At 41.0% G+C, this 25989-nt stretch overlaps 1 protein-coding gene across 5 annotated transcripts in view; it reads right to left on the reverse strand.

Moving 5' to 3' along the window:
- The window catches only part of EBF1 (EBF transcription factor 1), a 269259-nt gene that overhangs the window by 81412 nt on the left and 161858 nt on the right, over window positions 1-25989 (reverse strand). For 4 of the 5 annotated variants that reach the window (XM_041482007.1, XM_041482006.1, XM_041482010.1 and 1 more), the window contains exons 7-8: window positions 18187-18268; window positions 10230-10371 (exon numbers count right to left, since the gene is read on the reverse strand). In XM_041482007.1, coding sequence (XP_041337941.1) covers window positions 10230-10371; window positions 18187-18268 — 224 coding nt within the window. The remainder of the gene's footprint in view (window positions 1-10229; window positions 10372-18186; window positions 18269-25989) is intronic. The other variant, XM_041482008.1, reaches the window with a different exon arrangement.

The following is a 25989-nucleotide window of genomic DNA, read 5'->3' on the forward strand; positions in this document are numbered from 1 at the left end:
AGGGCTGAAGCAGGAGGCAGCACTCATTGTCACCTTCAGGGTCGCAATCCCAGAAAAGAGAAATTTTCCCCAAAGGGCGCCTAATCACAGTAGCTTTACCTTTCAGTGTCTCAGAAAGCCAAACATGGTCAGAAACATTTCTTTCACCCCTCTTCTTCTCCTCAAAGAGCCCAGGGAGTTGAGCAATGCTCTCACCTGAACGTCCTGCAGGAAAGTGCTGTGACCTCAAACCCCAACCCATGCACTAACGCTGCGGCTGGAAAGATGAGCAGTGCTGTGGTCAGGCAGAATTTGCTCCGAGTGCTGGCCTTCCCTCTGGGCATGGATCAGGTAACACCAAACCTATGAATTCCATATGCAAGCCCAGGTTTTCAGGGAACAGCAACACGAGCTGTCTGTTCAGCCTCCAGCAGTGGGGAAAGATCCAGCACTCCACTGCCATTTCACAACTCAGGAGGGACCTCTGTGGGAAAAGCACTTTGCTTTTTCATGGGATAGATACTGAACCTCTGAGAAAGCTGCTACAAACCCATAATGATATGGTATTAACCAAACATAATTAATTCTGAACTTCCTTACACTCCCAGTGCTAACAGGCACTTCAAGGGTAGTACAGCAAACAGCACACAGGTTCCTGCAGCACCCGGGACCAGATTTTTGGAAGCATCAACCAATCCAATGATTTCAGTAAGCAACTAATGGAATTTACAAAGTTCCTCACAGACAGATACAAATTCTGTAGCCAGACTTGTAAGAATCCCACTAAACACCTACCTGCAGCTTTAGGCACCTTGGTGCTTTACGAGTTTGGCTTTAGGTCCAAGAATTCCCCCCAAAAAATTCCTCTGGGATATCTATACTCTTGGATGGCCACTTGTCTCACAAAAAATGGATCAGAAGTTTAGAAAACCCTAAATATCCACATCATGAAGGGCAGTATCTCTTTAAGCATTTCACTGTGGCCACTGTACCATAATTTACACATCTAAATGTTTTAATTACTTTTGAGAAATAACCTTAAACTTCTAAATTTCAGACAAGTTTTTCATGAAACTTTATTCTTGATCTTTTTAATAAACTTCCTAAGCCCATTCGCTTTGCTCAGTGAGGTCACAAACCAGCACTGCTTATATTACAGTCACTTTCACGCTAAGGATTTGTTTTGTCACAAAGAGAACTATAAATTCATGGAATGAAGGTGGAAAGCAGAAAGGACTAATTGTGACACACAAAGCTTTCTGGTTATACTCAGCAAACAGTCTGGGCTAAGATTTTAAAAACCACTTTATGAAGTTCTACTACTAGCTTTAATGAAAGTACACTTTTTGCAATGCCATACACTCCCAAAAATCTTGTACTCTGGATCTGGGCCAAACACAAAGCCTTTCTTCATTCCAATATTAATTATTAGTAGCTTATTTTTTATTCTTTGCTACTAAACATTAATAACTTTCAAATAGCAAACCAGATTAGAATAATAACTCCAAACATCCCACCCTGGTGGGCTCCATTTTCTGCATCAGTGTCCTGGTTTATGCTATTAACTCATTTCCTTGCATGTGGAGGAGCCTTGTCAAATACTCATTTTTCTGGGGAAACACTTGGCAGACAGAGACTTGAATGCTCACACCAATCCTCTCTCAGTTCAGTGACAAGATGAGTTCATTATTTGTGAAGTTTTCTAAACTGAATATTCTAAATGACAGTCTTGTGGAAAATTTTCACCTAACCAAACATTTAATCCTGAGATTGTTGTCACTGAGTTGATTCACAGCTTTGGACATAAATTTCATGGGAGCAAAGACCTTTTATAACCACTGATTGCTTTGGGGTATTTAAATACTGGGGTGCTCAACATGAAACATAAGTGTCCAGATATCTGCAAACTGCTGTGAACACCATTTTCTTTGAAAATCTGACATCTTATAACATCCAGATGAATTCTCAAAAAATCACTAATTCTTGGCCTTCAACTTCCCAAGCACAATTCACAAAATTATTTTCCTTTGAAATTTGCTCAAAACAGCAGGGGAACGGAGTCAAAAAAGTCTCTTTTCCCACCATAACACCAATAAATCATTTCTCATAATGAAAAAGATAAATTAGAGAAATTTGTTCAGAAATAATATTAATCATACTACAATAACATGATGTTTTGTCACTTCCTGGTGTGCCCATTTTGGAAGGTTGGAAAAACAACGCCTGGCAAAACTTCACTGCCACAGTGGAGTGTTTCTCAAACATTTCTCCAATTCTAAAGTCATTCTTCTCCCCTAGGATGCCTTTGTATTTGTGACACAGTGGCCAGCAAAGCAAAATAAAATGTAATCAATACTCATAATCTATGAATATTCATTTCCTATTTGAGAGCAGCTGAATGTTCCCCTGTTCTGGTACCTGTGAAGTTTCTGCCGAACAGGGGAGTTAAGCTTTTTCTACTTGCATGACTGTGTTCCAGTTCCTCTGAGGTCTGGAGAGAGATCTCAAACCTGCAGCAAAGGGTTGGTCAAGCTCTCCAAATAAGAGCCAACACTTATGGTGGTTGGAGAATTTCCATCTGAACTTTCCTCCCTTTTGGGTCTGCTGTAACAAAAGAGTTTTTTCTGTGCAAATCTGTACCAAGATTCAATGGCAGTTTTCCTCACGTTTGCTTCTTTTTGCAATTTTGGGAGCACAGTTCTGAAAGCTCCTCAGGGAAATTCACAAAATGCTCTCTGTCTTCATCCAGGTACTATTTTTTCATGAATTTGTGACATCCTCATAACAATAGAGGGTAACAAAATATCACAGCTTGACATCCCTTAGATATTGGCAGGGAAGGGCTGTTTGGGGGCATTTTATTTATTCTATTTATTTATTTAGTTAATTAGTTGAAAAACATAAAGGGCAGTTGCTCATGGGTAGAAACTGACACATCTTGTCTTTGTAAAATCGAGGTGTTTCCCATTCCCAATTTTCCTTTCTCAATTAAACACGACCCTAAATCTCTGATAAGTGACTGTCAAGGGAAAATCCTTTCTAACTGTGGCAATTGGAGTATTCAAATTTGCCTTTTCAGAAGATATTTCCATGGACATTATGTAACAGCAATCCTTTCATTAATGACTAGAATACCTCAAATGGTATCTCCTAAGTCTCCTGCAGAAGTGTTAACACATATATGTTACACAATAATGTTTAAAAACCAAAAAAAAAAACCACAAGCTCAAACCTCCAACTTCATGCAATAGCTACACTTTAATGGCAGAACTTAAATTCTGGAATCTCCTTGCCTAAACTAGCCATTAAAAATCCATTTTCATTGTTTAAATCTTGTTTTCATTTAGCCTCAGACTAAAAATAAATTTTGAAAGATCGGAATTGCTGCAGCCAGATATTTCCAAGCTTTTGAGTACCTCTCCATAATGGATGATTTATGACCCAGACAAATAGAAACAAAAGATTTTCTGCTTTTTGTTTGGTGTGACTGGCTGTGAGAAGGGCAGCTCCACCTACCCACCCACCCAGTTCTTGTGCAATTCTCAGTAACATCCAAGGAGGAATAAGGGATCTGGGCCTGCAAACAGCGACTCTGCTCTGGTGAGGATTAAAAAAAAAAGACATCAGCAAAATTCAGTACGGCACAATTTAGTTAACTCAGTCTTGGTTGCCTAAATTGGAGCTGTACAAATCCTAGCTCTGCCATGTTTTCCTGATCTGATGGATCCCAACATTTCACTCCTGAAAAGACCATTTTGATCATCCAGCCTGACATCCTGCAAAGCACCCATCAGTGAACTTCATCCTCAACCATGTGAGGAATTACTCACACCTTAACCTCTCCCTGAGCTGCCATACATTTTTTGGGCAACAGAGAACTTGACACAGTACTGGAGGCTTACTTCACTGCCTCCCAGAGTTAAAACCTTGCTAAGATCATCACGAGCCTTTATCTATCAATTCTCTCAAGTAAAGCTTCTTAACTCTCTGGCCATGTTTTGTCTCTTCGGAGGGACAGATGCTCCAACTCCACCCAAGTTCACATTCTGAACTAATCCAGCCCTGGTGTTCTCACTTGAATTAGAAATTCCATCTGATTATGAGAAAAAACCCTTTGTTTTGAGGGTAACAGAGCAGTGGACCAGACTGCCCAGAGAGGTCGTGGAGTCTCCTTCCCTGGAGATGTTCAAAACCTGGTTGGAGGTGATCCTGTGCAGCCTGCTCCAGGCAAACCTGCTTTAGAAGGGGTTGGACTGGATGATCTCTAGAGGTCCCTTCCAGCCCCAACCATTCCCCCATTTTGTGAAACAGAATAACTCCACAGGGCAGCGAAAAGGTTAATATTATACACTCAGTGAGGTCAAACTCCAAGAACACATAACAAGCCATTATGTTAAAAATTGCCTGAATTTATGAGTCACTGCATTTATGAAGGAACCGATATGAAAAAGACAACTTGGCAAAAATAAAGAAAATTATTTCCAGCTTGAAGTTTTGCAATCCTTCAGTATATCAAGGCTCACTTACTGTTATTACTATCCATGTTGTGCAATGCTCTGAAAGTCACATTTTTTTTCCCCTGTGTATGCATAGAAATGTCCAACAACCCAAGGTATTCCTCTCTCATAGAAAATAAATTAGAAAGCAGACATAACTCAGAATAACATACAAGATCCCCTCAAGTAGAGTGGTAGGATCCTAATATTTTTTTTCAATATTTCCCTTCTAAATAATAAATCAAGCCCACTGCATTTCTCTATATGGAATGATATGATGCAGAAAAAGCTTGTGTGTTTATAGTTTTCATATAATCACAAAAACATTCTTAAGCTCAGCACTAAACTGTAACAGGTGCTTCCAACCATGGATGAAGCAAGTCAAACTTTAATATTTCTTTGTTTAAACCTGGCCATTCTTTTAATGCAATAGTCCCTAACTTAGATGAACAACATGAACCTATACTAACTAAAATATATCAAGTTTTGAAGATTAACCCGTCTCAACTTGTTAACATTTTTGCTTCAGTCAGTATTCGGCTTGGAGTGACAATTTCATCAACTAGCACAGAGACAGGCACCACCAAGGAATTGAGGGATAAAATGGTTAAAATGGAGCTGATCCGGTCATCCTCTTCACAACTCTACCCACTGCCCAAAATTTAGTGGTTAGAGTTGTGCCAGAGCCACTCAGGGCCCAAGAAGGAGGTCACTAAGTCAGATTTCTGAGCATCTTTCAGGAATCACCCACCACGTGCAACTGAATTAATGGTATTCAATGTCTGTCCTCAACAATTCTGTTACAGGCAGACTAGAAATGAGACCTAAGGGCAGTTAGTCTCAAAGCTTTATTTTAAATATTATCCTCTCAAAATCATTTATAAGGTGAGGGAAATTTTTCCTTTTTTAAATAAACGAAAGAGAAAACACCTAATTCACTAAGGCACAGCCTAGAAATCATTTTTGCTTTCAAATCTGAGGACTCTCTGTGCAGTAACAGTGCTTTCAAATTTGCTTTCAAATCTGAGGAAAATCTCTGTGTAGCAACTGTGATCTCTTAAATGGCCCAGGATGGGCAGGATTGGCAAGAAAAACTCTTTTAATGCCCCACTGCTGACAAGAGGATCTACTGTCATGTGCAGCTGAGGCACAGCCACTACTGCTTTTTATTTCTTGTAGGAGGTTTTGCACCTGCAGACAAATGGTTGGAGTCACTCAATGCTGTCATGAGCTAAAACAACATTGTAAAAGCTTGGCTGTCTCAGGTACCACAATAGAGTGATCAAATAACCCAGCCTTGCACTATCCTTCCCAGTTTAAGGTAACCACCAGTAATGGTTTTGCTACATAATGACTTATTTTAGATATAAACACACAGAGATTTATGGATATTTCATATTAAAATAACAGCAGGATGTTGCTTTGGAAATCCTGGTTATCTCCACTTCCACCTGCACACTCTGATATCACATCTAATCTTTTGTGTCTATTTCTACCCTGCACCTTTCATCTGCTGCTGCTGTTGAGCTGACTCAGAACCAAACAGTCAGCAAACCTCACCATCACTTAATTCTTCAGTGCTCTCCCATGAAGGAGGAAGGAAAAGAAAAAAGAAATAAAACTGTCCCTTTAAAACCCCAAGCATTTAAGCTGCTTGTCAGTCGTCTTCCTGACAAGGCCACTTGAATGTATTCAGGAATATTTGCATAAATGCTCACAGTGAGTTCACCCTGGCAGCTAGTGCTAATGGTACATAAAGTAATTTAGTCACTTCTCTTAGGCATCCTGTCAGGGTGATAAGCACCCCCTCTTTGCCTTGTTGCATATTAGATCATTAGATAATAAAGTGTTAGAGCATGCAAACTGACAGGGTCTCAGGGACTATCATTTTTCGAGGGCATTGCATTCTGCCAGCGAGGAAAAATAATAGAGAAACTGATGCTGCAATTGGCTTTACAGTCTTGTAAAGACATTCAAAGGATTTTGGGAGGAAAAAGAATTTTTACTTTGCAGTGATATGAGAGTTTTAACTGGAAACTTTGCAGTGGATTTATTGCTGGTAAACTTGAAAAGAGTTGTTGCAAGCCCTGCCAGAACCTTCCCCTTCCATAAGTTCATCACTTAAATTTCATTGGGAAGATTTTGCTTTTAAAATTGACACCCCAGGATGAACTACAAACTGAAATATATCCTACTGTTGGGGCCTGTTGGCTCTTGACTATACATCTTACTATATATATAATTTGGAAAGGTCAACCACACCGGCTTTTTGGTTTACCATAAATATAAAACCAGTGAGGATCCAACTATTTGTGAATGAAAAAGTGATAATTATTGAAAACCACAGATTACTGTGGCTTACCCTATTTATACCACACAGAGATGGATGAAATAATAATTGCCCTCTGCCAGCTATTACTTTTAAAAGATAGATATATTTATTTGAAAGATTAGCTGCTTAACCCACTGGCTTCAAGGGGGCAGCGTGTGGACACAAAACCAGGATCTGGGGTCCTGGTTATATTCAGAGAAAGAGCTACAAAAAAACCCCTTCACTTTACTGAGTGAAAAGTCTGAAAAGCAAGATATAAATAAAGATGTGTTGGATGTCCCAAAAATAATCCAGACTACCTGCTAATGAGATGGTGAAACCCAAATGTGGAGACACCAGGCTCCTGAGTGGCTCGGAAGGTGCAGCTTTCTTTCCAGCTTTTTGGCCCCCAAAGTGTCTTTTAGGTGTCACATAAACTGTAACTCCATGTTTCAGAGCAGCAAACACAAGATTGTAAGGAAAAATAAGCTGGATATTGTCTAGTTAAACTCAACAACCAGCACAGCTTTCTACATCCTGTCTCCCCTTTCCCCAGCCCTCACAGTCAGGCATTCATCTCTATTGCCATCAGGTATTTATGTTAAGAAGTTAAACGTCTGGAAAAGTGCACAGGAATACATTTGGTCAAGGGTATGTTATAGTCAGATCCCAGATTTTACAAACCTGTGATGAGCAGTTGCTCACCAGAGCAATGAACCAGAGACAAGCCATGACTACGTTCCCTTCCCATCTCCCTGCTCATGGATACAGCTCAGGTCAATCTGTCCTTCCCCGAGGGAGGCAGAAAAGCTGGGGAGAAGAGAGGCAAACAAACTGCCTCTGATACTATCCAAAATCAAAATTCCAAAACCTGGAGAAATATAATACATTTTGTGACTCAAAGTGAAAGCAAAAAATTATTTTAGTGGAGGAAACTGTTATCTGTTCCAATGGGTCTTGTCCAAAATTCAATAGAATTAAGCCTTTTTCTTTCTTTTTATTTATTTAATTGTTTTAGATACCTAATATCATCATAACAACAGTTACTGGATTTTTAAATTTCTTTTCCTGTTTCTTGGACTCACATGTTCAGAGAATTCCTGGAGAGCTGGGCTGAAGGATTTAGGTTAAAAAAAAGAAAGGCTCCACCAAGCCTTTGGGAAGAGAGCAATTTTGCAGAGTGAAGGTTGCTATTCAAAAGTAAGAATTTACTAGCAGTTGCTTTATGAGCTTGCTTGAGAGGTGCCTGAGAAAGCAGATTAGAAAAATCACCTTTCCCACAAAATGTACACATGGAGATATTTTGCAGATGTTGACTTTTAATATCAGCACAGTAACTCAGGTGTGTGCAGCTACGTAAGCAGAGAATTATCTTTTTTTGTTGCTTTTTGCCAACAGAATCCCTCAGGTTGTAGGAGTGGGAACGACAGCTGTGGTAAAATGAGATACCACCGTGCATGAGAATAAGGGCATTTATGTAAGAGAAATTAAGTACTGCCACAACTAAAAGCCTGCACTGAGAAGACTGCAATGGGGAAAAAAGAAAAAAAATATGGCAGCTACTTTAGTAGGAATATAAGAAAAAAAAAATAGGACTGTTTTTTTAAGACTAGACTTAATGGAAAGATTACAAAGTTGAACAGAAAGAAGTTTCCCTTTGTAATGCCTTCTGCTAATTAATAAAGACAGAGTTCATACATTCCTTATAAATTTCAGTAAAAATTATGACAGTGGTTTGTTTATTAAATTAGGTTGTTGGCAGGATGAAAAAAAAAATTCTATAACATGAATTATGGCTGAAAATGGCTCGTAGCCTACATAAAAAGTTAGAGCTAAATAAATACAGATGTAAGTTATGTTTATATAATGAGAAACGCTGCTGAGCTAAGAATTTTAGGTTAGTAAGTGTGAACTACAGACCCGATTCTGCAAACACTTATCAATACCCTCAGCTTCTCTGACACAAGAAGCCTCATTGATCCCAACAGGACCATATGTGAGCATAATCTTAAATATATGCATAAGTGCTTGCAGGACTGATGCCTGAAAGCATAAACAGAATAGAAAACTATTTCCACAGGAATCCACTGAGCAGTAGAAACCCACACATTTTCCCATTTCTCAGCATTAATAATTTCTTTTAACATATCTAGTTAACATTTCTCTGAGTGGCATTTGCTTTCCCAGAGAAAATCTTATCTGGTTTCTTCAAACTCTTTGGAAAAATCTATTTAATTATTCATCAGATCCTTGGCAAATATTTGTGAAATAAACCAGCATAAAGGACTGGTGCCTTCTACACTCAGCTACTTCAATGGGAGCTGAGGGTACACATCTCTGAGAGGGAGCAAGCACCTATTGAATTTAGGATTACAAACAGCTTTGAAGACAAAGAGCTATTCTACCAAGCTGGAACAGGGAGAGGGGAGTGAAATGCCCTCTGTTTTTGTTTTGTTTTTCAGCAGTAGTCATCAACTTTGAGGACAAAGAGCAAAACAAAACATTAATCAAATCCAGATTTTTCAAAGTACATTTGCACTCAACAACTCCCATTTTAAGCACCTACAGTCACCAGCAGATGTTCCCTTCCAGGACCAGCTGACCTTACAGAAGAGATTACTGTCCCCAGGCTGCTTCCAGCCACGTGCCCCCATCCCACCCTTGCTGGAGTTTACTGTGCTTCCAGAAAAGCCAAACTGCCTTGCACCATTTCTCCTTCAATCATTTCAGCAACAAGCCAGATTGGCAAAGAGTGATTATTTAAATGGTTTAATTCAAATGAACTTCATTGGCCTGGAGGAGACCAGGGAGCAAGCACACAACCATCCTAGCTGGCATGTCCATGGTGCAGAATAGCCTGGAGCAGGGAGGGGAGACAAACAGCTGTGGGAAAAGAAACATCCTCAGCTGGCACAGCTGGAGCCAGAAAAGAACATTCATCCATGGCTTAAGTAAGCAGATGGATTTCCAAAAGGGCTCTGCTTTCATTTAGGGCAATTCAAAGGAACAGAAGAATCTCCGAGAGAGTTCAGCACCCTATAGATAGAAGAAATGCAATCCAAAATTTGGGTGCTGAGCACTTCAGAAAATATGCAACATCCTTTAGATGCACAGTCAAAAATCAGGGCAGTCTGGAAAAAAATCAGACTCCAATTTTGGGTGCTGAATAATTGCAAGCAATATTTAAAAAATCACCCCACTTCACTGACACACAGGACAACCGCTGCACCCATGTTTGCTTACTTGTTTGTCATTTCACTACATTTAGAGCTGACCTACTTGAAAAATTCCTCCTTTGGTCTGGAGGCCAGTCCCTTTCAAATGCCTGGCCTCAGAGGTAATAAACGCTTACAGGACAATTTTGAAACCAGCAGCCTGAGACACAAACCAAATAAATCCACATTTAAAACAGCAATGCCAACCAATGAAAATGATTTGCCTACCATGTTCCAGATAAGAAGGCGTACCTTCCGAGGGATCGAGTCTTCGAGCTCTCCGCCCGTGCTTGGAATTGTTGTGCACAAACATATTGTCTGACACTGCCAGCACATGGCCATCAACATTGACTGTTGTAGACACCACGACCTGTAAGCACAAAAGCAACACGGAGGGAAATTTGGATAAATCCGTGTGTTTTTTAAAAAGCGCGGAGTGTAATAAACTCAGTTAAATAAATAACAGCTGGGAGCTGTAGAAAATTGCAAAGCTATTTCACATAATAACTGGTGCTTATGCTGTACAAATCTAACAAGAGGCGCTATTGATGAGTGGGTCTTTGGCATCGAAAGCTTTTGATGCAGTTTTAAGTCAAATTGCAGAGTTTGTAGCTGCGTGGCAGACAGCACACTGTTAACCATCATTTTAACAAGAGGATCTTTATTAAGTATTTTTTCCCCTATATACAAGGGCAGCTGTGTTTCACCCTAAATTATCCTTCAGTTTCCACGCTGAAGTAGATAGAGATGTTGACATTGCAAATGAGAATCGATTCAGAATAAAAGAAAACAAAAGTGTATTTTGTGAAGTTGTAACAAGAGTTGTTGCCTGTCTCGCCCCCTCCCTTCTCTGCTGCTCTCCCCCCAGCACAGTCACTGCAGGTTGTTGGACTTCCCCAAATTTCTCCCGAGCTCTATCTTAAGGAGTATGTATAGGCATGTTTGTGTACACACACACATGCTTGACAGTGGGGTCTTGATCTGGAGAACACAACCCTATTCATCCAGTGTTAGAATTATTTGTATTTCTCAACTTATCTCAATGTCAACACCTGGGATTTGATTTGAGGCGAGGTGAGGGAGACACAGCAGGACTGCACTGGAGGAAGGATCACACACTTCTGCTCCCCAGAGCTGCCCAGGGCAGGAGAGGAGCCAACCCTGCAGGGACAAACAGGTAAATGATGGGTCCAGAGTAGAAGACCCAGCTGCTCCAAGGTGTCCAGAGGGACTGCTCAACCCTGAGGCTCCAAATGGAAACCCCTGTCCAGGCAGAGGGCACGTGAGCCATGAAATGTCATGGAGAAACAAGTCCCTTGCAGAGCTGTGAGCTCATCACAACACGTCTCCTCCTACCTCATTCACACTGAGCAGTTTCAGCCTCCCTGGCTTTCCTTCAGCCACCCCTCCCACAGCCTTTTCCCAGCAAAAGTATGGCATTCCCAGGGTTTTACCCCAGCCAAAGATTTGGCCTTCAGCTGGCTGCTGGTTTGCCAGGAGCACGCGTCGCCTTCGAGAACTTTGACTAAAACAATAAGAAGAAATGACCTACACTTCTCCTTACATTAAACAGGGAAAGGGATTAAAGACTGAAACCCACTGAGATATGTTTATTCATGCGACCTCTTACAACCAAATATAATAATTGTCTGTTAATTGCAGTTTCAGCTCCCACCTCATGCTTCGACATGTGAAACAGCAATCAGCAGCTCCTGTTTAATCCACCTATTATGTTGACTAATTAACTTTGCTCGACAGTTTATTTCTTCCTCCATTATCAGCCCCTGTCAGCCGCAAGCACAGTGCCGCAAAGGGGGACCTCAGCCCTTTTGATTGATCACCGATAGATTGACATGCAGATTAATTTAATTAGAATCACCTCACTTGAGAAATGAAAGACAATGGCAAGGGGGCTAATAGATCTGCTCTTATAATGAGGCAAGCCTCCAGAGCCACGGCAGAGGATTTCTGATTTATTTTGCTGAATTCCCCAGTCGCTCTGAAAGGCTCTCGCTTTAATTGTTCTTGGTTTTGAGAGGCTTTAGCCTCTGAAGAGGTGAAATGCTTTACAAGGATTGGCAAACATTGCTTCAACTCTCTCAGGAAGCTGCTGCCTCTCAAAGTTGGTCAAATGGGGACACTTAAAGGATCGCTTACAACTATTCAATTTCATCACTTGAATTGGAGCTAAAAAAAAAAAATAGAGCAAAAGGAAAAATTTTCTACCTATTTCTGGCCCCCAATTAGAATACTCAAAAAGTAAGCAAAGCCACTATACAGCCTATAGAAGATCCTGAAGTCTTTCTCTGGAAAGAGAGGAATACAAAAGAGAATATTTTACATCTAAAAGATCCTAACCCATCCCTCAGAATGGCATTCCAAGCAATAGACTTTTGTGCAGGTTTTAAGTGAAAGATATTAAAATACAGAATAAATGATTCAAGAGCTCCTACAGATGGAAATTTGGGAAAAAGAAAGCACCAAATACTACAGATAAGTTTTTCTGAAATCAAACTAAGGAGAGAAAAAAACCTAAGCCCTATATATAAAATTCCAAAAGGGATTTCAAAAGTAATTTATCCATTGAATTCCTGAGGGGTAGAATAAAGTTTATGATATTTTCAATAAAATATGATCTTATAGTAAGTGGCTCGGGGTTTGCAATCTTATTTGTGCGCTTGCAACCATTGTAAATTCTTTGCAAGTGGGATTTTGAGCCAAATCCTTGGCATTGCCTGTCACAGCTCCATGATTTATGCCAGCTCCTTATCTTCTTCTAGGGGTCTGATTAATATGAAAATTAACAAAATTACAATTAATAACAATGGCTACAAAATAAAATATTTTCCCCAATTCTAAAACCCTGTAGGTACACACAGACTTCACACTGAAGCTGATCAATCCTGGGCTGAAATCAAAACTTACCATTTTTAGAAATGGGATTCCAGAAGAATAATAAGTCAAGACTAGTAACAGTAAAGTAGATCTCAAAGATGTGAAAATCCTGTTTCTAAGTAGCTGTTGCTATACATGCTGCTTTCTAGGTAAGAACTTGAGGAAACAATCCTGTTGAGCTTTTATGTGAGTAAAGGTACATTTAATTTCCCCTTCCTCAGATATTCAAAACTGTTGATGCAACAGATTTTGAATTACTTAGCAATATCTTCCTACCTCCCTCCTGAACAGTTTGATTTACTATGAAGAGACCACATTGGTGTGGTTCTTTGGTGTCGTTAGCAGCAGAAACTATAAATGGAATCCCCGAGTGAAACTGTTTCCAGTCTCAGGAAATGCAGAAAAAACCCCTCTTATGTGTCTGTTTGAAAAAAAAAAAAAAAGATTATTCATAGCACACCTGTAAGAAGCAACAGGCTCTTGCTGCTCAATTCTTTAAATGAAAATTCTCATTAATAGAGGAACAGTGAATGCGCACTGCACCAGGGAAATATTAATGCCTGTAATTATTAATAGAGAAAAAATGCACCTCGAATATTGTGTGCCACAGTTACCTACTTGGATTGCTGCAGAGCACTTACATACTTACAAGTTCTACTCATATTTTTTAATCTAAAAAAATACTACACTCTCCTCATTTTGATTTTGAAACGACTGGGATATGTTCAAGTTAAAGCACATGCTAAAACTAATTTGTGGAGAAATCATAAAATTAGGGGGAGGGGACAGCCAGAGTATATGTGGAATGGGCACCAAGGCATCCTAAAACACAGACTGTAGGCAAGAGGGAAAGGCACACTACAGTTTAATAAATGATTAATGAGGTGCTGACACATTAATGTAAGCACAGGGACAACCAGGTCTGCCAAATCTCAAACCTTTCCAAATTTTGTCAACAAAACACAGTTTTAATTTGAGACAGGCAAACACGGAAAATGATTTTGAGCTTTAGCTTTAGCCCTTCACAGATTTTGAATTTAAATCCTGTATCAACACCAGGGGAGACAGAGGTATGAAAGAAACACATGGGTTTAAAACTTTCTTCAATGAAATTGGCACTATTGAATGCAGTAACGTATCCCAGCTCTGTGGATTATTCTGCCTGCCATTAAATACTTCAGTTTGTGAATACTTTGGAGCTTAGATTTTTTTTTTCTTTTAATATTCAGAGACCAGGAGCCTGGAGATCAAGCTATTTATCCACGTTTAGCACTCGGCCTGTTTATTTGGTATAGTACCTCACCTAATATATCAAAATTAAGCATTGCACAACTCCTGATTTTTAACCACAGCCCATTAAGCTTTGCTCACTGATTAAGACATAGCATTTTCCTTGTGCTTTCAATTTTCTCCAGTGTACGGTGAGGGATCTGATATTTTTGCAACATCCCCAATACCCAGTGGCAAAGGCAGAGAAAATCTAGCTAGGATGATTTCCAGGTTTGAAGTGTGTCCTAAGTATTAAATATGTAACTCCAGTGCTTGCCACTCTTCTCAAAGCTATAAATGGCTCGAGCACATCTTTATTTTCATCACCACTTGGTGACCTCTTCCTACAATGTGTTGACTTCTTTAGTCTAGTAACTAAAAATCACTCTCCATTTAACAAGACACTTCAAAAGGTGCCTAACTAAGAGCACATAAGTACAATACATCCAGTAATTTTGCTCACATGCTCAAGGACAGGCCAGGCGCTTAATTACCTTGTTGAATTGGGCCACAGCTCTCACTGCTATTTTTCAGTCTCTCTTTCTTTTTTTTTTTTTTTTTTGCCTTTCCCTTCTCTGGGGATGGAGCCTTGCATGTCCAAATTCCATTATCTGGGATTCATGAAGCATCATCTCTGTCTCTTATGCAAATTTGCAATAAGACACAAGTGGTTTCAATTCAAATATGAGTGGCAGCATCCCATGGAGGCAAACGAGCAGCTTCTGCTGCAGGAGAGGCTGTGGTAACAGAATCAAACAGCATGGCAATCTCTAAGTGACTTTCAAGGTTTTCATAATAAGTGAATGTTTGGGATTTTATTCAGTGACACAGCCTGAAAAGTTTCCTCTAAATTAAAACTTGACATGTGTCAGTTTACAAGCAGTTGTGCTAAAACAAGAACAACAAGACAGCTAGGGCACCTGGGTTTCATTAATTACAATAACATACAAAACTGTTTAGGTTGTATGAATGAGTTTTTAGTTCTGAAAAACCAAATCTAGGCAGAGTTCACTCATGACACCATCTACTTAGTAGCACTATTATTATTACCACTAACTGGGGCACTATAGCCCATCCCACCAAGAATGATGACTTATTGTGATGAAGAATTCACAACCAGACTGAGCATCTGCTCCAGAGGGTTTCTAGAATAAAAGTGGCAAGGTTGGGCAAAGGTGATAATACGCAACAGCACCAAATGTTTTGGGCAATTGGGCTGATGAAACATGGAGATGAAATTATTTTCTCAAGGACAAGCAGGAGTGTGAAGCACAGCTGAAGTACTGTGCAGTACTTGACTTCTCCTCCCTGACAGTCTCTTGTGCTAATAGAGACACAGCAAACACAGCCAGGGCCAGCACTGCTCCAGCACACACACTCTGCTGGCACTCCACACCACTCCACTTGTCACATGCCTGGACATCTCAGACATGCAGAGAAATTTATTTCCTTCCAGGCCCACAACAGCTTTTATGTTAGACTTATCACACTCCTACATTTGCAAGCAAAGTTCAGGATAAAACCTCTTAATTCATTTCTGATTGTGAGCCTGAATCAACACACACTCTGCCTCCTCCCTCTACTTTCTTAACAAGTTTTGTATCAGATGATAATCAGACAATTCCATGCTACAGGGGAAAACAAACCAAACCAACTCTAAAACCTACTAAGAAAGGAAATTTTCCACAGGACTGGTCCTTAGATAGTGCAGGACTCACATCCTTGGCCCTCTACTGATTCTCCCATCAAAAGCATAACCTGTGTTCTAAGAACTTGCAGCAACTTTTGGGGATTGATGAATGACAGACCAAAAGTTGGAAATATCTCTTGGCAGTTTCAAAGTCCAGCACAAGTAGGGGAATGAAGGAAGGGAAGGTCTCCAATTTTGTGTGTATAAAATCAGTATGGTACCATCTAAAAGTATCTGGAAATACCTTATCCTTATGGTTTTTAACCAGAACTTGGACATCACCATTGGAGACCTTGTAAGTCACTGACAACAATTCAAAGGCAGCTGATAGCAGACACAGGGGCACAGATTTCATTTGGTTCCTACACAACACTGCCTCAAAGACCCAGGAGCACCACAGCATTGAGATACTACATGTACACTCAGTCCTTTTCACCCTAAGAAATGATAAATGAAGCTTGGACTCTGTAGAGCCCAGCTGTTTTATTTTAAGAAGTCTATTGCTAAAAGACCAACAAGTTCAAAATTAAAAAAAAAAAAAAAAAAGAAAAGGGAAGAAACAAAAGCAGCTATTGTAAAACAATAAGCCTGGGCACTGAAGAGAACGCTGCAAGCTTCAATGCCACCCTGTATGAGAGTAGGAGTGGTTCACTCGGCTGAAAGTGATTAATTTCTTGAAAATGCTGAGGTCACGCTAATTGACATGACCTGTGTAATTAAGCAGTCTCTGTTTACACACGGAAAGCTCAACTGCTGTGAAGCTGGGTTTGTATGACAGAATGTCTTTACAAGTCAAGAGATCAACAACCTTTCCTATGTCCTACCTCCCCGCCGACACAGCTCCTGATTGCTGTTCTGAGGGAACATGCACAGGCATTTCCATATGAAAATCAGCCTGGAGCCTGGGCGAGCACGGCCCCAGCAGAGTGTACATGTTGTGAAGCAAGCTCTGACAGGCCCCAGGGGTGACTGCTTGGAGTAAATCCCCGTGCTGGTGAGAGTCCTTTTCCCACATTCTCTTTCCGTGATAATGCCCTCTGGAATCACAGGAGAATCTTGACAGAGGACAGTGTGGGGTGAGAAGCTGAGGGCTCTGCCATGCTAATGCTGGCTTTTACACTGCTTAATTTAATCCCTGTGGCCACATCTCCTCACTTCTGCACTTCCCTGCTCAGAGGCAAATAGCACTGTTCTGTCTTCCAGCATTGCTGCAATTAAGCAGTTCAACAAAAGACATTCTACATATAAATAACATTGCCACTTACATAACATTCAACACTTGTATTGAAGTGCAACAATGCTGGAAAAGAAGCAAACTGAGTAACTACAGAAAGCAGATATATTTTGGAGTAGTCTTTTTCCAGAGGTCCATGTGGTCTATGGGACAAATCTCTTGTTTCTTTCGCAGAACCCTGAGGCAAAGCTCCACAGACAGATTGTACCAGGTTTCCTCTGTGGGCTGTATTCACTCCTCCCACCAAAAGAGAAGGCCCTTTGACTTTCTATCCCATACTTTTACTCAGCACATACCCAGGTAAAGTATTACTGCCACAGTCATAGAGCATGTCTTCAATAGAAGTGTTGGAACAATTATTCCTCAGAATTGCCACTACTCCACTCTGCTGCCAGCACTGGGGAAGTGCATGTACAGACCACCTTCCCAAGGGACAGTGATGCTTTTCATCCCAAAATGAGTTGTGACACAGGTGGAGCATAACAAGATGTCCCTGGCCATTTAAAGCTTTGCTGATATTTATGCTCCCAAGCCCCAGTGCCACAAGATGCAACAATGGGGAAATAGCAGCCCAAAGCATCCCAAGAAAGAGACACCCAGTAGCTTTTACCAAGTGCTCACTACAGGGACAGACCTTCATCCCATTGATGTACATTCATGAGTCTTTACCACTACCATGAGTAACATGTGTAGCCACATGCCTGATTTTATTAATTGCTCTTACACCTTCCTCCGCCCCAGCCAATAAACAAGGTGCTCACTTGGTGTCTCCATGAAAACAAATAGTTCCCCATGGAGAGAGAAATATCTCAGAGCAGGGGAGCCCAATAGCTGAAAACAACAGAGAGGTCATTTTGATTTTTCCTTTGCATGCTTTCCCTTCCGGTAGAGATGACATTATCTTCAAGAGTGCTCTCTTCCAGAGCAAGAAAACCCAACTACTTCCTGACAGTTCTGCTTTGACAAGAAGTCCTCAGGCATTATTTTGTGACCTTATGTTTTTAGCATCTTCCAGTGAATTACTAGGTTAGTTTGGGTCAAAGTACTTCTGTCCTAACAGCTGCTGATTTTTAAAGGAGGAAGCGTGTCCGACTGACCTGGAATCGACGCATGTCTCGAGGGTTTCCTGCATTTTTTAGGCAATTTTGGTTACATTTGAGGAAAAATTTCAAGAAGAACCTGTGGAGAAAGAGAAACAAACATTAATGTCTTATGAATAGGGTGTAGTATGTATAAATATGACAGTAATACAAATACGACATCTGCATGTTTGGTCCAACAAAGACTTATCAACATCAGTATTCCCAACTCAGACAAATCACCCTCCTGCCCATCCAAAGAGGGAGTGGAGCTTGTATAGGCCCAATCTAGCAAAACATGTGAGCACATCCTGAAAATTTAAACACTAATTTCATAGCTCTGTTGTGTCAGAGCCATTAAAGTTTGCAGAGTCAGTCCTTCTGTCACGCCAGGCTGGCTGTGCCATCCAGAGCAATGAGGAACAGACACAGTTTTTCAGCCACACGTTTTTCAGCACAGCAAAGAAGGGACAGAAAAATGCTAGGCATGAAAATTCCCTTGGATACAAATGGGGTTTTGTTTTACAAGTTCACTGTCACCCACAAGTTTTGATTTAATACAAAAATACTGAAAATGTTCCATACAGTTGAATTCTCCCCCCAGGATTAAACCGAGTTTGTGCATAAAATTAATGCTCAAAGAGTGGTTAGTGGAGCCCAAATCCCTGAGAGAAGGGGGAAGCCTTTGTCAAAAGAATGACTTCATGGAAAAATGAAATGTTTTTGATGCAGTCTATTTCCTGACCATACACAGTTCACTGAAGTAGCTATATGACCCTGACATATATCTCTAAGAAAAGACATTGCCTTTTACAAAGCCAAAGAAAAAAGCAAACATTTCACTGAAAATATTTCCTTCAGTGTTATGCATCAGTGGACTGTAAACTCATAAAGACAAGTCAATGAATAATAGTGGGTCTCAGATTCCAGGCTTCCTCCCTGAAAGCCAAAGTTTATCAGCCTTTTGTCCAAAATAAACTATAGACTAAGGTCTACTAAAGCTCAGCCATGCAAAGTTTAATCCTACAGCAAGTTTAAAGTCCAGTGTGACCAGACAGGGCAGCATTACACGTGCAATAACTATCAGTGACTAAGCAGAAGTTCCTCTGCTCTGCTCCCACATACAGGAGTGGGGTGGGGAACAGTTTGATCCTGTTTAACTTTAAATCTGAATGCTAACTTTTGCAAGCAGCCCTCTTTTAGCACCCAAACTGAATGCTAGATCAGCAGAATTTGCACAGACTGTCACCAAGAAAGGCAACACTGCAGGGTAAACAGCTTCAGAAAATCCCTTTTTGATGAGCAGCATTCTTTGCCCTGCTCTAGTTGTGATGCTGCCCCTCAACAAGGCAAGTTTTGCTGCTTGTTCCTCCATGTCAAGGAAATCATACAAGGCAAACAGCTGCAACGCTAAATCGAAACTACGAGGGACTGTTTTCATTAAAAAAATGCAATGTAATGAGGAGGATTATCAAATGTGATGCTTGGGATTATCAAGGACTAGATCTCCTGGCCCAGGAAGTCTCTTCTAGACCTGAGCTTCTAAATAAGAGCAAGCAATCCACATAAAATAAACATCCACTGCCCTGGAACAGGGGTTTGGAGGCAGTGTTTGTTTAAAGGAAAGAGCAATGCAAGTCATTGCATTTCTCAATCAAGCAGGTTCTGATAATCAATAAGGGAAAGGTGGTGCTATTTGCTGTACATGTGTGTCTTTTTAAGCTGCTAATGGCCAGCTGTGACAGCCTGACTCAGATTGTGTAGAAGGAGCTGTCAGCACAAATCTTGGCATCTCGGATCCAGACAACTGCTTGCCACCAGGCGAGGGTTTGTACTTGTGCCAGAATGGATTTTGAGAGACAAGCAAATAGGGCATTAATTCCGCCAAAGAAAAACGAAAAGTGGGGAGAGTTGGGGATCTTACACTTCAGATGATGGCTGTCCTGTCAACAGCTCGTCATTTAGCTCAGGAGCTATGAAGGGCACAGACATCAGATCCCTCTTGCCCTAAGCTGGCCCTGTCTCGCAAAACCCTGGCAGGATTTGGAGACCACCCCTCCACACGAGATTGCTCGCTGAAATAAAAAGCCTGGCCATCTGTTCAGAGGCAAAGACATCCCTGTCAGCTGGTGCCTACAGCCTCAAACAGGCCCTTATGTGGCAAAACCTCTCAGAGCCACTCACTCTTTGGGGAGAAGCTGGCGCTGCCCTGGGCTTACCGCGGGATTTTGGCGGCTTTGCCGAGGGCTGAGTCCAGCAGCTGCCCACTCGGTCTGCCACAGCCCCAGAGCAACACCCCGGCCCTGAGGGGAGCTGGGGCATGGAAAAGTTAAAAATAGCTAAAGATTCCTGGTTTTTATTCGCATAGCATGTAAATAATGGGCAATGAGGGTTGGTGGGTTGATTAAGGGTTCCCCAAAAAAGATTGAAAACTCTTTGTGAAGCTCTATGGAGAAACACTGGGCCTTCCCTTCCCTTACAAACTCTGAATTCATGTCAACTCAAAGGCTTGGAAAGTCACTGAAAGACTTTGCTTTTTGGGGTCTGCAAAACTCTAACCCAAAGTTTCACAGTCAAACTCCATTTGCACTGTGCTATAACCCCCAAAGGCTACAGAAGCTTCACCAAAATAAACTGCAGAAGAAATGAAGCTCATCTGTTTAAACCTACCAAAAAACCTCAGGCAAGCAAGCAAGCAAACAAAACTTCTTTTGAATTAAACCAACTCCAGAAAAAAATTAACTTGCAAAAATAACAGCATTTTCAGAGGAACACGAAGCTCACACAGCCAAGTTCACTCACTGCATGTTAAGCAAAAAAAAAAAGTCACCAGTTTACAGAACACATTCTGCCAAGTGCTGTATTTTAATTCTACTGAGAGACAAAACAAACGATGGGACTGCACTTTGTTTGGGAGCACACCAGGGCTGGAGCCCCCTGGCCACACGAAGCATCCCATATTCATCCAAGCAGGAGCTGAGCAGCTCCTGGTCTGGCACCACCCTGGCTGATGGATCCCTCACCTTGGCAGGAAGGAGGATGAGGACAGATTAAGACAAGAGTAGAGCAGAGCAGTTTGATTCATGGGGCTCAGCCCAGGCTCTTGGTTCCTGCTTTAGACTGATTGTTCAGGTGCCTTCACCACCTCCAGCCTGGTCCTGCCAGCATTGCTCATTAGCAACACTTCACTCTGCAAATATTTCAATTTGGATTGACAGCACTGGTCCAGGAGAAGTGCCAACAGAGCTGAGCTCTTTGTAAGCATAAACCTCCATCCCCATTTGCTCTCATTGAGCTTCTTCACAGTGGGTTTTTTTTTTTTCAATTTTAACTTTCCCTGCATTTGGCAGGACTGTGTACCATTAATGCTAACCACAGAGGATATACAGCATTAATACTCACTACTGGGGTCTGAAATTCATTTCCAAGATGAAAAAAAAAGTGCAAAACACAGGAGTGTCAATAAAATCTTCCAACTCTCTCTCCAAACTTATGTGACTGCTGAACACCCACTCTTCTGCCACACAGGAGTCAGTCATCAATTATCCTTATTGCTGCCATTGAAGGTTTGGGGTTTTTTTCATGAATCAACCAAAACATATTTTCTGACTCCCTTCCTGACTACTGCCATCCCTGGTGTGAAGAGCATTTGTGCATGTGGAACAGGGACACACAGTCCAGCTCCATGTGAGTCAGCTCAAGTCCAGGAACAAAAACTTGCACTGGTATTAAATCAGAGAAGTCCATGCATCACCTTTACCCCACAGAGACATGGCTGGAGTGTAAGGAAGGGAACTCTGGGGGAAAACCAGTTAATTTTAGATTATATTTAGGTGTCCTACAATGCTGCTCAGGGCAGGCTGCAAAAACTGCTGAGGGAGTGAAGTTGCTGAGCAGTTAATCTGTGCCATGCATGCACTACAAATCCCTGAGTAACTGCAAGGTCCAATGCAGAAATACATCCTCTGGTTAAATACAAACCCTTGGGCTGGATCAGGCCCCAAACTAATGTGCACTTCTGTCTGCCATGCAAAAGCCTTAAAAAATGTGCTATTGGCTGTTGGGAATGTTCTCTCCTTTTCTCACAATTCAACAGAAATTCCTTTTTTGGAGATGAAGTTGTGGGTTTTTTCTAACAAAAATGCTGCATTTCCAAAAAGATGTTGGTGCCAGTAGGTCTGTGCTCTCACTGTCTGCTAGGGAGGAACTCTACCCCAGGCCTGGTTTCTACTGTTACTTCCAGCTCCTGAAACCAGTTCTATCCTCACTCCTGCCCCATCCATCCTCAGATTCCCCTTGTTCCACTGATGCATCTGGTGAGCACAGGACCAGCTGGAGGTCACTCCACTTGTTTAAAATACTCCCTGCCACAGCCTGTTGGTCTCATTTTTCATCACACACCAAACCCTTTGGGTTTGTGCAACACCCTCCCCAGAAGCATCCTGCTCTTTGCCACCACCACAGGGATTTAAATTAAACACATGGCAGAAATGGAAGTAATGAAGATGTAAGAGGATTTTGCCTTTCTGCTTTTCTTGCCACTACAAATTAATACTCATGTTTATTAAAAATAACTGAAGAGTTAAATTAAAGAAAGCAAGCTCTGACATGATCTACGTTGGCTCTTCTGTCACTGCCCTGAAGGAAATTTAAAGGATTTAAACACGAAGGCTTAGCAGTAGGATTTTCTTGCCATTGCCACAATAAATAGGTCTGTGGAAGGAGAAAAAAATAGTTGGAAAGAAGACCTGCTGCATTCCTGATGCTGAAGAAAAGCTTGTTTGTTCCTGATACATTGGAGAAGTTGTTCAAGAACAGTTCCTCCATGTGAAAATATGACAGCTGTCATGGTGCCAAGGTCAGCCAGACCAGTGGCTATCCAGAGTGAGTGCTGGTTATACAGCTCAGACCTGGCTAGGGCAAACAAAACTGACAAAACACACCTTTTCTGCGGTGTAAACACATTTGATAGAAAAAGGGCAACTTCAGACTCCTGGATGAAACACAGCAGCAAGTATATGTGGGTTTGTAAAATTAGTAAAACCAGAATACACAGGGCCAGGGCAATAATTAGCAACTTTCCATCAGATAAAAGGATTGCATGCCCATTCTGTACGGCACACCAATTCAGCAGAGTACTAAATATGTGCATAAATTTAAATACACAAGCAGCACTGGTGGAGACAAAGGTACCACTCACATACTTGAGCACGTCCAGCTCTGCTGTCAGCCTGGTGATGTTACAAAAACAGTGTCTCAAACAACATCTGATGGGTGTTTTAGCTCTGGTGAAAACTTGGCATATCCAGAGGAGCCAAAGCCAGCACAGAGGTGAGCCCAGAGGTCACCAAGGCTGACAGTGCTTTGTTTGCTTCTGCAGGGTTTTCTCTGCACTTTTCACAAACTTCTCTCTTTGTCAATCTATAACTTCTCCTGCAACTCTTGGTAACTTGCTCTACTCAGTAATTTGTCACTAAAATAAAAATATAGAGAAAGTGCTATTTTATTTGGAAAAGTAAATAATCAAAAGGTAGAGAAAGAAGGTTTAGATTAGGTACTAGCAAAACTTCTTCCCTGTGAGGGTGCTGAGGCCCTGGCACAGGTTGCCAAGAGCAGCTGTGGCTGTCCCTGGATCCCTGGAAGTGTCCAAGGCCAGGCTGGAGAGGGCTTGGAGCAACCTGGGATAGTGAAGGTGTCCCTGCCCATGGCACGGGTTTGGAACGAGATGAGCTTTAAGATTCCCTCCAACCCAAACCATTCTGTGATGCTATCATTCCATGACCTATGAAATGCCCCTTCAGAAACTTCACAAGGACAAAATTAACCCTTTTCCCTTTTCAAGTTGACTCTTCCTATCCGATCTCCTATTATAAAATGGCAAAATTCCAAGCTTAGGTTAAAATAAAGTGCTTTTTTATTCTTAAAGAATAATTTCTTTAATTTTCCAACACTTTAAAACTTTACTTGAAGATTTTTTTTTTGGTTGCTTGGGTTTTTTTTTTCCCTGCAGGCCTTTTCACATACAGCTCGCTGATCATGTCAGGTACCTTATTCACAAAAGAATAATTGAGACTTACACTGATATTTACCAACATGAGGCTGAGCATGGAAATCAAATATAGGCATGGAGAAAACCTCCTATTACCCACATGTTCACAGCTGGATTTTACTTGCCTCTTTAGTCAATAAACAGCAGTAGCTACCTTTTGTGGCATTTTTACAACAGGAAATTTATTCTGCAGAAAAGAAATTAAACACCAGATACAGCCATCTAACACTCTTCCAAACATAACCTCTTGAGTTATCAAACATCCTAATTAAGAAAAAAAAATCCCAAATCTCTTCTCTCTGTATTCACTGTTCTTACTGATTTAAAATGGAAGCCAAATCAGATATGAATTTTGCATTTATGGGATGCTAAGAAATTCACTGGTATACAAAACAAACACCAAAACTAAAGGCATGGAAAATTATTTACTTTACTAGACAATATATATCTTCCTCCTGAACTGCAGAAAATGTCCAAGAAAACCAATATGATGCAGAGAATAAACCTCAAGCAGTCAGAATCTGTCGACTGAAATTTTTCAGGCAGTGCCACAATAACAGAAACATTATTATAATAATAAGAATAACAATAATAATAGTAATAATAATGTTATTTTTGTGAACTTGCTGTTGCTGCCGGAGCTCCAGCACTGCCAGGGTTTGCTGTTATCAATACAGTAAATATTCAGCTCAGCACAGCAAATAGCTGAGGAGGCACCACATAATCACCAAATCAGAAGGCAGGACCACCCAAACCAGCCTTAAATTACTCATTGCTCACTTCAGCAAGTGCTCTCAGTCGCTTTTCCTCAGGTCTGTGCGTTCTGCACAGCGGAGCACAGCATATCAATTTTTCATCTCGCATCTTCCGGACTCCTCTAGCTCCCTGATACTGAGTTATATAATGCATCACAGAAATTTAGAGTAGTTTGGGAAAGTGTGTTTGGCATTTTCTCCAGTGAGTGAGTTAAAATCCCAGAGAGACTGTTTTGGTTTCTTTTCCCAGACTTTTAATAAGAAAAGAAAGAGATAACACCACTGAAAAACAACATCACAAAACAGAATTAAGAATAGTCCAGAGGCAGATTTGAATGCTCAGTTTTTTGTAATTTAATTTTGCCCCCAGGTCTGATGTTTTAATATTTTTTTTTCCATTAAAGTAGAGAAAATCTGAATTTTCCTACATCTCCTTACTTGTGCACAGCTCCAGTATCTAAGTTTTATTACACTTGAACTGCAGCTACCTTTCTATCACAAACAAAAAAAAAAGTTGGAAGGAGTTTATGCCATCTGTGTACAGGGGAAACACAGGGTATTTGGCTGATGACAACCATTCTGAATAGTAAAATAGTAACAATAAAAGTCAATCAATTTGCTTCAGCTTAACCCTTCAGTCTCTCCCCACTTTTCTCCCATTTCACCCCTCAAATTCTAGGGCATGAAAGTGAGTTAACTGTTTTTAATTTTTACTGAAGACATTAGACCTCAGTCGCTGGAAAAAACAACAACCAGCCCTGTGGTCTGTCATAGTTCACACAATGCCAGTGAATTAGCAGCCCTGCCAGAGCCATGCTTTAGCAGAAAGAGCCTCTGTTCAGTGTAAGTGCTGACAGATAACAGCAGTGCTGTTATTGCAATATGATATCAGCATTTGCTTCCCTGCCTTCTCAAGGTAAACTTCTGTAACTTTAGCATGGGCACCAAAAAGCAGCAGAGGTATCAAAGTCAGGGGATGCTGTAGAGCAGGGCTAATCCAGCCCTCTGAGACTGCTT

This window comes from Pyrgilauda ruficollis, unplaced genomic scaffold, assembly GCF_017590135.1.
Source record: "Pyrgilauda ruficollis isolate IOZ18807 unplaced genomic scaffold, ASM1759013v1 scaffold57, whole genome shotgun sequence".
In the NCBI taxonomy this organism is placed as follows: Eukaryota; Metazoa; Chordata; class Aves; order Passeriformes; family Passeridae; genus Pyrgilauda; species Pyrgilauda ruficollis.